The 15,700-nt window shown below is 42.2% G+C and overlaps 1 protein-coding gene across 1 annotated transcript; it reads right to left on the reverse strand.

The window, feature by feature from the left end:
- Positions 1-15,625, reverse strand: LOC134798733 (uncharacterized). The gene is made up of 12 exons (XM_063771120.1): positions 15,420-15,625; positions 15,198-15,349; positions 11,887-12,107; positions 10,214-10,357; positions 9,059-9,182; positions 7,858-7,951; positions 6,777-6,921; positions 6,151-6,348; positions 5,126-5,243; positions 3,977-4,083; positions 2,497-2,625; positions 1-475 (listed from the first exon to the last, which is right to left on the reverse strand). Exons 1-12 carry the CDS (start codon positions 15,460-15,462, stop codon positions 394-396), a joined length of 1,557 nt encoding a protein of 518 aa, XP_063627190.1. The 5' UTR covers positions 15,463-15,625; the 3' UTR covers positions 1-393.
- Positions 15,626-15,700: the final 75 nt, after the last annotated feature.

Here is a 15,700-nt window from a genome sequence, read left to right on the forward strand (position 1 = left end):
GATGCTGCTTTAAAGTGAATAATTTAGTATGTCCATATTTCACGGAATGGGTTCTAGCTTGACACGAAACGCCCAGCATTCGTTGCAAGGAAGTTTTAAATTGTAACTCTGTAAGTTGACAGCACAGGAGCGACGGTCCCTCTTTAATTAATATAGTTAGAACAAGACGGGTAATCTATCTCGGGATCGCGCCGCTCCTCTAGTACTACGTAGGTTCATTATTCCAGAAAAGACACACGAACTAGCAGGGCGTTCCAAGAGTTAACCAGTAATACTTATTGTATACCATCGTTTACACACATCTGACAATTTGTAAACCTTATTGCAAAGAGATAAGGTCCACTGATGCCTGATGGTCAGTCAAGAGTGTTGCTGTTGTTGGGAGGAGAATGTTCACTCTTCTTCGGATTCAGTGTCGGAGTCGGGGATAGTGTTGAACCAGTTCTCCCAGTTGGATTGCGGGCCTCCCGTCGGCCTACGACAAATAAAATAAACTGCGTATTCAGTGTGCCTAGCCAAGGTGACAATAGTTTGCGCTCTTCGAGCAACACCGGGAAGGGAGACGGCATTCGTACTATTTCCCCTCTGCCGAAGCATAGGTACGACTGTAGGTATAATACCTATAGCGTTGCGTTTAGTGACTCGTTCGTACACAAAAAGAGATCGAGGTGTGCAAGATTTGTCTTTGACGTGTGTCATTTTCTATGTATTTGTGTCGTCATTACAGATTGGATTTTGTATACAGCAACACCGGGAAGGGCATTCGTACTATTTCCCCTCTGCCGAAGCATAGGTATGACTGTAGGTACCTATGGCGTTGCGTGTAGTGACTCGTTCGTACACAAAAAGAGATGGAGGTGTGCAATATTTGTCTTTGACGTGTGTCATTTTCTATGTATTTGTGTCGTCATTACAGATTGGATTTTGTATACAGCAACACCGGGAAGGGCATTCGTACTATTTCCCCTCTGCCGAAGCATAGGTATGACTGTAGGTACCTATGGCGTTGCGTGTAGTGACTCGTTCGTACACAAAAAGAGATGGAGGTGTGCAATATTTGTCTTTGACGTGTGTCATTTTCTATGTATGTGTGTCGTCATTACAGATTGGATTTTGTATATATATAGTGAGTGAGAAGTACGACTGTGTGCACGTTTCCCCCCACAGAAAATAGCAGAATGATTTGTACGACAAGATATTGCTTGGGCTCCTCCTTTCCGACATGTCGGAAGCCGGTGTTGCTCGAAGTTTGAGATACGATTACGAAACTCGTTGTTTCTCTTTATCACTCTTCCATATTACGGCGACAGTAACAGTTGCGTTTCGTTCGCTACGGAGCGTAAACTATTGGCATGTTGGCTATGCACATATGGTAATTAGAGAGGGGCATGGTCTTATGGAGGCAAATCTTAAAATTAATTCAAGCCGCGAGTTGAAATAGATTTGCTGCGCACGACACACGAGCGCTCAGTACCGATATTTCACGCACAGATTCTTTTTAAGTATTTTCGCTATCTTCGAATCTGGCATTAGGGTTCAAATGGTCCGGGATATGTGACCAAACTTTATACATATTCAATTATCCATTTAAAAGAAGTTATGGAATATGGTCTCAGAGCGTGCGTTTTGCGGCCGAGACATAATTATTCTTCTCTAACTTGCAATGCAATGTTGACATGACTTACTTCAAATTAGGTCTGGAAATACTACGTATCCGGTGCGATGAGTGAAGATGAGATGTAAAAGAATTTCATAGGTACAGCCTTACACACCTAGGCGTGTAAAGCAACCTTCTTTTGTTTTTAACAGCAGCCGCGGCTCGCGATACCTTCATACTCGTGTCGGGGCCCGGCGGGCTGGTCAACGACACCTTCTCGTAACTCATGAGGTCCTGGTACTTGCTCCGCGCTAAATTACATTTTTAGACAGTATTTTTTGCAAGTTAGAGAAAGGCACTGTACAAATCTCGTCGAGAAACGGGGTTGCCGGCCGCGTATCCCTATCCGTCTATATCTACTTGGCCTGCAACCCTTCGTTTCTCGGCCTCTTTAGTCATGTAGTATTCAGACATAGTTTTTGTGGCATAAACGAGTGTTTGAGAAAATGAAACATCGATAAATGTGTTATCGATAAGACATAGATTAATTTTAAAATATACAACTTCTACTTGCTGTAAGTAAGTTACCGAGAAATCTCAATAATGCAAATCAATTACAAAGCGCTACATTATTTCTTCATTACGTATATTTTATTTAGTACTTAAAAATTAAAACGTAAACGTATTACAGTGCCAAATGAATAGAAAACTACCAATATAGAAAAATAGAAGAAGATATCGAACGTGTTGTGTATTTCGCGGTAGCTATCTTCTTATAAAATGTAATCGATATCTGAGTATGACTTTAAGGTAACATCGATAACAGACATGTCGATATTTCATTTTGTCAATCACTTTATTTGGCCACAAAAACTTCTATGTCTGGTAGTATTAGTTACCGCTGTTTGGTGACGGGCTGCGGCAGCGTGGCGGTGGCGGGCGGCGGCGGCGCGGGCGGCGGCGCGCGGCGCTGCAGCGTCTGCGTGCCCTCGTCCTCCGCGTCGCGCCACGACGGGTCTAGCACCCATCTGTACCACACACACGAGGCTTGTTCTAAATTATACGAGAGACACTTCATAAAACCTATCACGGTCAATGGGGAGCGTGTATGATCAGGGATGTTGCGAATATTCGCATCCGCATCCGCAACCACGGAACTTCCGCATCAATTTCAACATCCGCATCCGCATAAAATCGATGCGGATGCGGACGTGGAACAGGTCGGTACAGGAACGTCTTAGCAGCGGCGTAAGTGCTAGGTAATTTCATCATTACCTATAACGAAATCGTTTAGATCCAGAGAAGTCAGCCAAGTCACTGTTTATTAACTCACAGCCAAGTCACTGTTAATATAACGCACCTTATATTCTTGCTCAAATACTAAACGATTTGTTTTTTTTTTTAATAAAAATTACTAAAATAGGTATATTATTTGACGTAATAAGTGCCTAATCTTGATATCCGCATCCGCATCCGCGGATGTGAGCTTTTAAATATCCGCATCCGCGGATGTAAAAAAATCTGCATCCGCAACATCCCTGGTATTATGAATTGTAGGGGGCGGCTCAGTGGTCTGCGGAAAATTGGCGTGAAGTGTAGAAGTCAAGCTAAGACCGCAAGGCCTAACCGCGCGCGATTTGACGTCAGTCAAAATATCGAATCTCGGCACAGACATCTCTCGACAGATATCGAACAATGTTGAATCATTTCACCAACGAATTTATTCTTCGTTTTTAGTTCACTTAGTGTTCAGACGTGTCACTTTGACACAAAATAGGAAAGACGAAAATGAACACAAAATGGACCATCTGATTTCACCTGTAGATGGCAAATCTCCTACACAAGGGACCAGAGACGTAAAGCAGGACTTTGAGCTGATAATATACACGGTGTATCATGAGGAAACCGAATAATTTTAACCACGCATTTCTGAGGTCAAAAAATATTTTTTGTTTGTTTTGTTTTTTCAATTTTTGGAATGTATTTGTACGTAAAAACTAAGTGTTGTTGGTAAACTTGTCACTTAAAATTGATTTTAAATTTTTTTTTTCGTAATACCTACTTTTAGCAAAGTGTTATTTGTCACTTTTTGACATCTACCAATAAGGATATTTAGACTACGTCCCATAGCAGCAACATCACCATCAAAAAGGCCTTTTACACTATGTAACAATAAAAACTATTTTTTTTTAAATAATATTATCTCTGAAACTAGGCGAATTTCAAAAAAGTTTATAGGACATTTTTGTCTCTAAATATGATCAGAAATACGCTGTTACAATTGTTTCCTCATGTTACACCGTGTAGACGCAGGACACGTCGTCAAATGATACAGGACAAATTTACCGTGTCTTATGAAGGGTCCAAATTTTTCTTTACCTGGAGCTGGTAGCGGACTTGCAATTCTCGCACTCGCTGCGATAGTCGTCAGGTCCGTCCGGTTCGCCGTCCGGCGCGCCGCTCGAGTAACTGCATACGCACGACGGCTGCAAATCAGACAATGTACATACTCATGGTATAATGATATACTCCGCCTGGTACTGTCTTCCCGTCTTTTCGTGGTCACGTGACTGACACAAGACAGCGCTATATGATAATATGCGATAGCGCTATATAAAGTGGCAATTTTATTGTGACGTAGGCTTGTCACTCTGGGAAGAGGAGACCATGTTTTATTAGACTATGTACATACTTAAATATAGAACACAATCATAATATCTTCCAAAGCCCAGCATATAAAATGAAGCATTATCCAGAGTGTAGGAAATATGGTTAAAATGTAACTGAACAAACTTGAAGTTCTTCAATTTGAAAATGGTTCACTGAATAAATTAGTTATGTAGCAGTTCCTATAAGTAGGAATTTGGGCTTTAAGGGCCACTTGCACCATCCCACTAACCCGGGATTAACAGGTTAAAACGTTAACCCAGTGTCAAATTGTACTGGTAACCATGGTATCTTCAAGTTGAACCAGTTAACACCGGGTTAGTGAATGGTGCAAGTTGCCCTAAGAGGATAAACCTAGTCATCTGCAACTAACTTAAGCGACTTGTGCCATCATCACGCCATTAGGATAGTAATCGGATTGATGGTTGCAAAGGTTCAATTCAAAACGACACGTACGCATATGGCATATATCACCATTTTACTGTTCTCATCTTAAAGTATAGTATGTCGCGGGCAAATTACAGTCAATTAGTTATACTGGGCATTTTCCGCAAGTCGACAACCAATGTGCCTATTTTGCGTGAAAACGAGGTAGCACTACTCTAGCCACCCCAGCCCCTCCATGAATCCTAGCAGTGTCTTCAGGTTGCTAACTGCCTCTTTCAGTGTGCACGGAGTCCCTAGGCATTGGTTCCTGTATACTTCTACCTGTTTACAGTGTAGAAGGATATGTTTTGCTGTTTCTTCTTCCATGCACGCTCTGCACATGGGGCTGTCTGTTTTACCCGTATTATGTAGGTGTTTGTTTAGTTAGTCTGTTATGTACAGTCTTAAATAAACCTAGTATTTTGGATGAGTTACCTTATCAACCGTGAGCGGCAGTGTGGTTTGAGGTCCAGCGACGTTCGCGGCAGGTTTGCCGGCAGCCTTTAGGGGCTTCGGCTCGATCCCACCCACGTTGTGCTCTTCGCTGTGAGCTCTGCGACCAAATGGAACAATATTAAAGGCACTAAAATATAATGAAGTAGGTAAATACTGCAGCCATATTCGAGAGTTTCTGTTTTGCCCTATGGTTAACTGTACTACTGGCCATTTGTACTTATTTTTTATTTCGCAATAAAGTTTAAAATAAATAAATAAATAATGATAAATAAGAATGTGGTAAAAGTAGGATGAGACCACGAAAACTTTGCAAAGGGAAAATTAATACACTATTTACATAAACGTTAAGCTTTTTACACAGTTCCGTTTTTTGTGAAGGATTAGAGATATATCAGCGATGGTTTCTAATTTCTAAGCACTGAGCAGGTTAAAGCTGGATGGGCAACTTATTGTTAAGGGGTTTTTAACTTATTGGAGCCCCCGCTAGAAGCAAGGTTGAGGATCTTTGGCATACTCCGCCCTGTGTCTGTCATGGTGACTCGCTAGCTGGGCTTGTGGAACTAATATAAGATCTAAGAGCGTAGTGCATTATCAATGTCGCTGTCTCAGTCTTGTGTAGCGAACGATCACAGCGGTTACTATTACCTTGAGCCCCCGCTGGATAAATTTAGATTCCTCGGCATACTCCGCCCTGTGTCAGCCATGGCTCGCTCGCTGGGCTTGTGGAACGAGCGCCGTATTTCGCTGTGGAGCGAGCGATCGCAGCGGTTGAAACCGGCTATGGACGTGTCATGGTTGTGTCCTATTTCACCATACATCTATTACCTTGACTACCCGCTAGAAGCGAGGTTGAGATTCCTTGGCATACTCCGCCTTGTGTCAGCCATGGCTCGCTCGCTGGGCTTATGGAACGAGCGCCGTATCTCGCTGTGGAGCGAGCGACCACAGCGGTTGTCACCGGCCTGGACGTAAGGGTGTGTCCTATTTCACCATATATCTTTTACCTTGACCCCCCACTGGAAGCGAGGTTGAGATTCCTTGGCATACTCCGCCCCGTGTCAGCCATGGCTCGCTCGCTGGGCTTGTGGAACGAGCGCCGTATCTCGTTGTGGAGCGAGCGATCGCAGCGATTGAAGCCGGCTATGGACATGTCGAGTATGGTTGTGTCGATCGCGGTGGAGATGCGCGGGATTGTACGGTGTCTGAGGACGAAGTAGTGAGTAAATTAAAGCTTACACATATACTAAATAATCTGTTCTCCAGATCATGCTTATTAAACTTTCATGATGAGGCAACTTTTCATGAGTTTTACGGCTCGGCCACGACATCGAGCGACTTGCGACGGCGGGAGCGATAACCATAGGTTGGAGCGAAAGGTCCGATCGCTGTGTCACGCTCCAACATAGGGTTATCACTCCCGCCGTCGCAAGTCGCTCGATGTCGTGGCCGAGCCGTTAAGCGGTCAGTCAAAAGCTCATAGTCTTGTTTTAGCTAAGTCCAATTGTTCAATCAATCTAAATAATCTAAAAAGTCGACGTCAAAGATATGTTTACATTTTTCGCTTTATTACAAAGGAGAAAGGTGCAAAAGTGTAAACATATCTTTGACGTCGACTGTACAAGAAACTGACAGCGAGGAATTGGCAGGGCTCGTGTAGAAGCCGGGCACGTTGTGCGGGCGCTCCGGCTCGGGCTCGCGCGGCAGCACGCTGAGGCCGCGGTGGCTGATGGCGCCCAGCGAGCCCGTCAGCCGGATCGCACTAGGGAACCCCACCACTGTTGACAATACGAGGTGAATTTTAAAACACCATTCTCTCCATATCTTCTTCTTAAGGCCGACGAACTCGCGCGAGCAGGGGCTAAGGGGACGAACTACAGTCCTGAGCCGATTTGCGGTATTCCCAAAAGCCTAACGAGGCTCACCCTAAAGACCGACTGTCACTACAAAACCATTCAACTCTGGAGAAAAACAACAGGTTTGAACCATTCCAAAGCGCTTATCAAGGCCTTCAGCAAAAAGGCGTCTTCGAACGCCTTAGCGCTGTCTAGGAACCAACTGCGCAACTTGGTAAGGGTGCTTACTGGGCATTGCGGCCTAAATAAGCACATGCACAGTATGGGGAAACGTGATATGAAGCGGTGCAGACTCTGTATGGAGGCAGCAGAGCTAGGAGACGCCTTTGCACGTCCTCACAGAGTGCCCTTGCCTAATGCGTACCTACTCGTGACAATCCTGGGCGGACACATATTCGGCTCGATTCGGAAAATGAATTAGATTTCTATTAGACTTCAACAAGTTACGATACGGATAATTTAAAGATATTTGTAAGATAGATATGTCAAATTTGACGTTTCCGCGATTCTGGAGGTCCTCTTGAACGATTTCGACAAGTTATGACTTAGATATCCAAGTCACATCTAGTCGATATCTAATGTAGATCTAGTTGATCTCTAAATCGTCTCAAGATCTTGTGATTATCTCGAAATCCGAATAGGCCTGATTGCGCCCGGAGGAGTTAAAGTCTCTCGAGATCAAAAAGATCCTGCAGCTGTTTGAAGTTGCAGGTTTGGATCGAGAGTTGTAGTAGGTGGCGAACACAATAGATCAGGGATGGTCGCAGTGATACATAGGCTTTGGAGTCTTATATAGAACACACGAAGCACTATAGTTAACACGAAGAAGAAGATCCATATAGAAAGATATATACTGACTGTTAGGTGCGAGCGGGTGGTGCATAACAGGCTCGCGTGGTTCGGGATGCGGTTGTAGCAGCGGCGCTGCGAAGCAATTCTGCGGGTTTGGCATCTGTCAAACATTCAATAGGGAATATTACGCAAAACTCTGCCTGTAGAGGGCGTCACTTGCTGAATCACATGTCCTACCATGAAACACGAGAATCGAAAGTTCGGTTTCTGCCTCTCTATCACTCTTGCCTATTCGATCGATAGAGACGCAGATAACGAAATTTCGATTTTCGCGTTTCGCGGTAGGCCACCTGTAAACAAACCGCCTTGATGCATCTATGACATAGTGAAAACATGTCAAAAAACTGTTTAAGGCCTAGTATGTATAAGTTACTCTATGGTTTACTAAACAAATTAGTGCTGCACTTAGGCGGCAGAACATTGATGTAATACTCCCTATTCACTATGAAGTAATAAGATAGTAAGTACGCTTTTTGAGACAAATAAATATGATTTTGTCACAGTGGACATTATTTATATAATCGTCTGTCAACTCAGCTCTCGTCTAGAGGCTAAGGGTCAGTTGCACCAAACTGTTCGTATCGTTAAAGAGTTCGCTAAATTTTTATGTATGGAAAGTTTCATAGTAAACCGCCGGGGGGCGCCGGCTGACGTTGATCAGTCTGTCAAATGTGGTTAATGCAACTGGCCCTAAGTGTAAGGCCTGAGTGGACGCTCGGAGCGGAGCGTTCGGCGGGGCGTGCAGCGTGGCGTCGGGCTCACAAGTGATTTGAGCAGCGTGCACTAAGGCTGCTCCTATACGTTTGCATTTGTTTAACATGCACGCCGCACGCCCCGCCCCGCTGCACGCCCAACTCGAGCGTCAATTCAGGCCTTAACTAAGGGCTACAAACATATCCTTATAAATCCTTCAATGATATGAGTGAGTATTCAGATGCTTAAACAGTCTTAAATTCTCTCAACAACTTGATTAGCTTCGTAGATAGGTATTCGCTTGTTCAGTGAGAGAGATAAGTTTGCGATGTAAGAATCTGTGTTAGTTTTAATATAGTTTGTCAAAAGACTGTCTCATTTCAAACATAGACAGACAGAATCATACTATCTTTGTCTTACACTAGTACTAGCAGTAGCACCCAAAAGAAAAGGTGAGTATAGTTTTTTGTTCTCATTTACTGACAAATTTGGTTTGACTGACTATTTTACGTACCTGTTGCACAGGCCGCGGTATGTTGATGTAGCCGTGCCCGGAACATTGCATGGCGTCGTCGGCCCGGACCATGGTCTCGAGGTTGGTTGGGTAGGTCCGATGGAACGGCGTTTCGGTGTTCATTCTACGAATAAAAAAATGCTTTTTATAACAGAATAGACTGCCAGCCAGCCAGCCAGCCAAAATGTATAAATAAAACTAATGCTTCGGCCACAAAAGGCCTCTCGCACGCTGGTAGCATTAATCACAACAAAATTGTGAAAAACGACGACTACGAATGCGACTTCGATAATACCCGTGTTCGTATCAAACGACTTCGTTCGGAGCGTTGTTTTGGCTCTTTTCTGTATAGGTGACAATTTAAGCGCTAATAGTTTAGTATTATGAGACACCTGTTAAATAGTTCACGCATTCTCAGTCCAGATATATACACGAATGGGAAAGTTCTGGCACAGAGCAACAAAGTTATAGCTGGAATGTACTCCATCTGTATCAACCCCTACGCCGCGGGGTAAGTAGTTGCCTTGCCGGGCGGTTTCCAGCCCACTGACACTGTCTTACAAGTGCCACAGTACCTCATGCCTCATGTACTAACCTCATGCCATCGGAGCACTGCGCGATGGCCTCGTCATACGGTGGCGGGGCCTCGCCGCGGGGCATGTAGTTGCCGGGCGGTTTCCAGCCCACTGACACTGTCTTGCAAGTGTCACGGTACCTCATGCCTCATGTACTTACCTCATGCCATCGGAGCACTGCGCGATGGCCTCGTCATACGGTGGCGGGGCCTCGCCACGGGGCATGTAGTTACCAGGCGGTTTCCAGCCCGCTAACGCTGTCTCGCAAGTGCCTCAGAACCTCATGCCTCATGTACTTACCTCATGCCATCGGAGCATTGCGCGATGGCCTCGTCATACGGTGGCGGGGCCTCGCCACGGGGCATGTAGTTACCGGGCGGTTTCCAGCCCGCTAACGCTGTCTCGCAAGTGCCTCAGAACCTCATGCCTCATGTACTTACCTCATGCCATCGAAGCACTGCGCGATGGCCTCGTCATACGGTGGCGGGGCCTCGCCACGGGGCATGTAGTTGCCAGGCGGTTTCCAGCCCGCTAACGCTGTCTCGCAAGTGCCTCAGAACCTCATGCCTCATGTACTTACCTCATGCCATCGGAGCACTGCGCGATGGCCTCGTCATACGGTGGCGGGGCCTCGCCACGGGGCATGTAGTTGCCAGGCGGTTTCCAGCCCGCTAACGCTGTCTCGCAAGTGCCGCCCATGTAGCCCATGCTACCACTGATGTATCTAAAATAACAAAAGCGTAATGTCGATGTAAAATCACTGAGAATCCATAATCGGCGATTATTAATCGCTATAGGTATAACGTGCCTTGAGGGAATAGGTCAGCTCAGGTTTATTTCATCGTAAAGAAACGCGCATATCACAAGTTGTAAGAATTTAGGAAAGCAGTAAATCGTGACTACTCGAATCGTGCATGAAAACTCATAGCTGTATCTTGTTCTGTCAATCAAAAGAAAAATGTGGTAACTATGTATGGGATGCATACAGAGTTACTACGTTTTAACTTTGAGTAGCAGTGCGAGATACGAGATTTTTTCAAAGTAATGACGAAATAACAATTGATTACCTAGTTCCTACAGTGTTTTTTATTCTAGACACTCAGTGTTACTTACCCGCTTCATATATTCAGCTGCAGAGATACCTACTTGCGCCCCGGCGTCGAAGTTTGGGTGGGGATCTTATCTTTGCAGAGTTGACTGAACTGTACGGCAAGCTGCAAAAATACATACCCACTTTATGAATGAATTCCATTCATAAAGTATGTAAAGGTATGCACTTTCGCAGCTCGCTGTACATGTAGGCAGACTTCTTTTTGTTCACTTAAGATATTTTAAAGCGTTTGCGAAATCGTAATTCCTTGAATCAATTTGTCCCCAATCAAGAATGTCGAATTAATTATATTGCAGGATAAAATAGTCGCATGATGCGTCAGTAGAACTACTTGTATTTACTAAGGTTCTGTTCTAAATCCTATTATTATGCGGTTAAAGACCGTTTTCCTTAAATGCAAGGACTATAGTCGATTGAGTGATAATAATGGGCGGAAGTATATGTTTTACCCGTTACATATTTATAATGCAGGGATAGTCTGTCGATTTGTAGCAGGCCCCGACGGCTAATCCTTTGTCTATTGTTAAGTAAAACCGCACGTGCTACTTACCTGCATAAAAGGGTCTTTAATATTCTAATTGGCACCTGAGCGCGGGCTAGTCCAACGCTCAAAAAACCAGTGTAGGTGCGTTCTTCAATAACGCGCCTTTGTTACGCATCTCGATGACACATTTTAGACTGGTTCTGTAGCGTTGGACTCGCCGGCACACAGTACCTTACCGTAGTACTGAGTGCCGGCGAGTCGAAGGGACTACACACAGCCTAGCAAAATATTATTCCATTAGTTGATTTTGAATCTTATTGCAATTTCCATAGGAGTCGTAATTCAATAACCGGTTAAAGTGAACGAACGATTTTTTATGCAGGTGGTAGCACGAGCGGGTTTACTTAACAATAGACAAAGGATTAGCCGTTGGGGCCTGCTACAAATCGACAGACTATAACTGTTGTTGACATAGCTATGACTAAGTATGTATTTGCAAAAACATTATCTATTTTTATAGGCTATTACATAAACCGTACCGAAACTTCACGCAGCGTATACGCGGTGACGAATCTAATAAGTTGCGCTTTTGTCATACAGTTTTGCTGTGTAAATGGTGCATCAATGTCACACACCGCTAAACACTGCTAAAACTTACCCGATGCTAGTAAGACTCCTCTGGTCATCAGCATGCGGCGGCCTCCGCCTCTTCTGCCTCCTCACGCGGTACACCACCAGCGCGACCGTGAGGAGCGCGACGGCCACCGCACCGCCGGCCGCCATGCGCAGGTTGCTCTCCGACCCGTCTGCGGGCTTCACCACGTCGTCCAAACAGATGAACTCGCAGCAGGTGTTGCCGACGCGAAATGATCGACAATCCTAGAATAATTCGGCTTTTAGTAGTGAGAGTAAACTTTAGTAATAGTGTGCGTCAATAGTCAACCGTCTTCGCCACAGCCCAAACAGTATTCTAAACATACTGGCGCAGCGCTGGGACTTGCCTTTGTTCGCGCGCTGGGTGCGCTTGCACGCGCCGCCGCTCGCCGCACCACGCAATATTTTTGTTTATTTAATTTTTTATTTTTATTACTAACATAGATTTATAAGATTTGTTGAGCCTTATACTAACAATAACGTATATGTATTTTTTATTGTTTTTAAGTGTTTTTATATTTTACTTTTATATTCATATTATAAACAACCTAGCCTAAGAGCAGAAATAAATAAAGATAATATGGGTTTTTTATTTGAAATATAAATATTGAATTGAATTGAATTAGTAATATAAATGCTGTGATGGAAATAAAACATCCTAAAAATGTACAAGTACAGTATATTTTGTTTTACTCTATCTCTCCCTACACCTTATTCTATTTCGTATTCTTATTCTATCTCTAGCTTTCTTTTTCTACTTTGTTTGATAAACATTTTATTTTGCAGATTGCACTACAATTTGTCCATGAAATTATAGGTTAATTAAAACAAACTTCATTATTACGGAGTTAGAGGATCGGCACTGAATTTACTTAAGTCCTACTTAAATGGTAGAATACAAAGGGTCGATGTGAATGGACAGCGATCACCTGGGTCATTGGTCTCTATGGGTGTACCACAGGGGTCAATATTGGGACCTTTCCTATTCCTTATCTACATAAATGACTTGCCATTCCTTGTTAAGACCCACCATGATATAGTATTGTTTGCAGACGACACCTCACTTATTTTCAAAGTCAAACGACAGCAACAAGCTTACAATGATGTAAACAATGCCATTTCAAAAGTAGTAAATTGGTTCAATGTTAATAATTTATTGTTAAATGAGAAAAAGACTAAATGTATTAAGTTTGTCACTAGTAGTAACGTAAGGCATGTGCAAACAAGTGTCATTGTGAAGGATGAGGAATTGGAATTAGTTGATAGTACAGTTTTTCTTGGTATAACTTTAGATTCTAAACTCCAGTGGGGTCCCCATATTGCTACTCTTTCGAATAGACTGAGCTCTGCAGCTTTTGCAGTGAGCAAAATCCGTCAGTTAACTGACGTGAAAACAGCTCGATTAGTATATTTTAGTTACTTCCATAGCATTATGGCATATGGTATTTTACTGTGGGGCGGTGCTTCAGAGATAAATACCATTTTTGTTCTGCAGAAGAGGGCTATTCGAGCAATATACAAAATGAACCATAGAGACTCACTTAGAGATAAATTTAAGGAAATTGACATAATGACAGTGCACTGTCAATACATTTATGAGAATATTCTGTATGTACATAAAAATATTGTAAATTTTAGGAAAAATTGTGAAATTCATAATATTAATACTAGAAATAAACATAAGCTCGCAGTGCCCTTCACTCGGCTCCATAAAATTAAAAAATCATTCATGGGTAATTGTGTAAGATTTTATAATAAACTTCCAAACCATATTACTGAATTATCTATTAATAAATTTTATGTAAAGCGTAAACTTATTTCTAAAGCTTATTATACCACACAAGACTACATGAATGATATTACAACGTGGGATTAATTGTTATTCGAAATGATTATTTATTTATTAGGTACATTTGATTATTGATGAGGAAATGGATATTCCGATGTAATACTATCTACTTCTTTTGTTACTTATGCTTTTTTTTTGACATTTAGATTTTATTCTAGAAATTCTAGACTAGTATTTTTTTATACAATCTTTTTAATGTTTGACGATCCTTTTGTGAAATTCTTAGTGTTAAATTTGATATGTATAATAATCCAATTTTATTATGGAATAATATTAACATCAATAAATTGCTCTGATAATTAGATTAAGATTAATTACGATTCATAAGAGCTTGTTGCTAGGCCTACATGAATAAAGTATATTTTTGATTGATTGATTGACAAGTTCTGCTCATCCAATTGATCAAAGTCAAAAAAATCATGTCAAAAAAGTGGATCAAGTAGGTATGTCTTGTTGTTATTCTGTCCTATCTCATCATCATGTCTCAACCACAAGACAGTAGTAATATACTTTGAGGGAAATAATTCATGAACCCACAATGTTTTGGGTTTCGTATCAACCAAAATATACTGATTTAAACTTTCACGATTATTAAACATTATCAAACTACACAACGGGACTTAATCACGTATTTAAGTTTTAAGATTTACCTCCGACTTTTCGAGGACGGCGTTGTCCCCGTGGTCTCGGAGAAGACTGGCTCAAGTTGACATCAACATCTTCTAGCCTCGCGAGCTTTTCGAACTACCCGCACTTGGTCTTGTTTATCAGTTTGAACGTTTTGCGCACTAGGTTTTGGTTTTGGTTTGCCGTCCTCGAAACGTCGAAGGTAAATCTTAAAACTTGAATATGCGATTAAGTCCCGTTGTGTAGTTTGATAATGTTCAACCAAAATATGTTTTATATGACTGTAAATTCTATAAAATTATTGTTTTAATCAACTATTAAGGGGATTTAATATAAAGAAAAACTTGGTTGACCCAAATGATAATGTTTTGAGACCTGCAAGCTCCCTGAATCCAGGTTTATTTGTAGCACATAATAAATGAATCCCATAAGTAGTCATTCCCAGAAACTATAATACAACAGAGTTCTATTACCATGAGTTTTATTTCTCTGAGTAATGTCTGGTCTAGTTATTTAAACAAAGGTCATTACACTCATTACTAAAGGTCATCTAACACAAAGCACTGGATATATTTAACTTTAACCTTTTGAAGCTTTTTTGATTTAAACAAATATCTTTTATATTTTCCGTCATGCATGTAATATGTAAGAGGATATACAAAAAAATGTTATATTCTTTACTAACTTAAATATATAATAAAAAATGTTGTTAACAGAAATAACAATTACAATCAATCTATAAGATAGAAGACATTGAACAATCAGTGGTAACACAAATTGACCTGTGATCTGAACTGAAACCTTTAGTTATGATATGACATGGTCAGGTAAATAAATACCTGCGGGGGCGAGCACAGCACGGCCTTGCAGGCCTTGGGTCCGCCGTTGTCACACACGCATAGCGTACAGGTGTCCGGCCCTGGCACGTAGTGCAACCCGTGGCTTATCAACCTCCCTCGTAGGTCCGTGCAGTCATTCTGCGCCACGACACCTGCACAACCAACAATCACTTAACAACGAAACCAATCAACACTTCCCATCACTAAACAACTATTACTTACTATACAAATATAAGGTCAAACATAACACGGCCTTCCCCAACATCTTATCCCAAATCAAATATCAACTGAACACCTCATTTTAAGAGATATCAGACCCGTGGCCTATTTTATAATCGATATTTGCTATATGGCCAAGTAAATCTCTATAAAGGATAAGGACAGAGAAAATTGATCATGCGTCTTTGAGTTTTTGCGCCTGTCAAACCCTTAACACACGCAAATGTCATGTCAGTCAGCTGTCACCATTGTCTTGTCATTTTTGACGTTGTTGATACGTTCGA

This window comes from Cydia splendana, chromosome 17 (genome assembly GCF_910591565.1).
Source record: "Cydia splendana chromosome 17, ilCydSple1.2, whole genome shotgun sequence".
Taxonomy (NCBI): Eukaryota; Metazoa; Arthropoda; class Insecta; order Lepidoptera; family Tortricidae; genus Cydia; species Cydia splendana.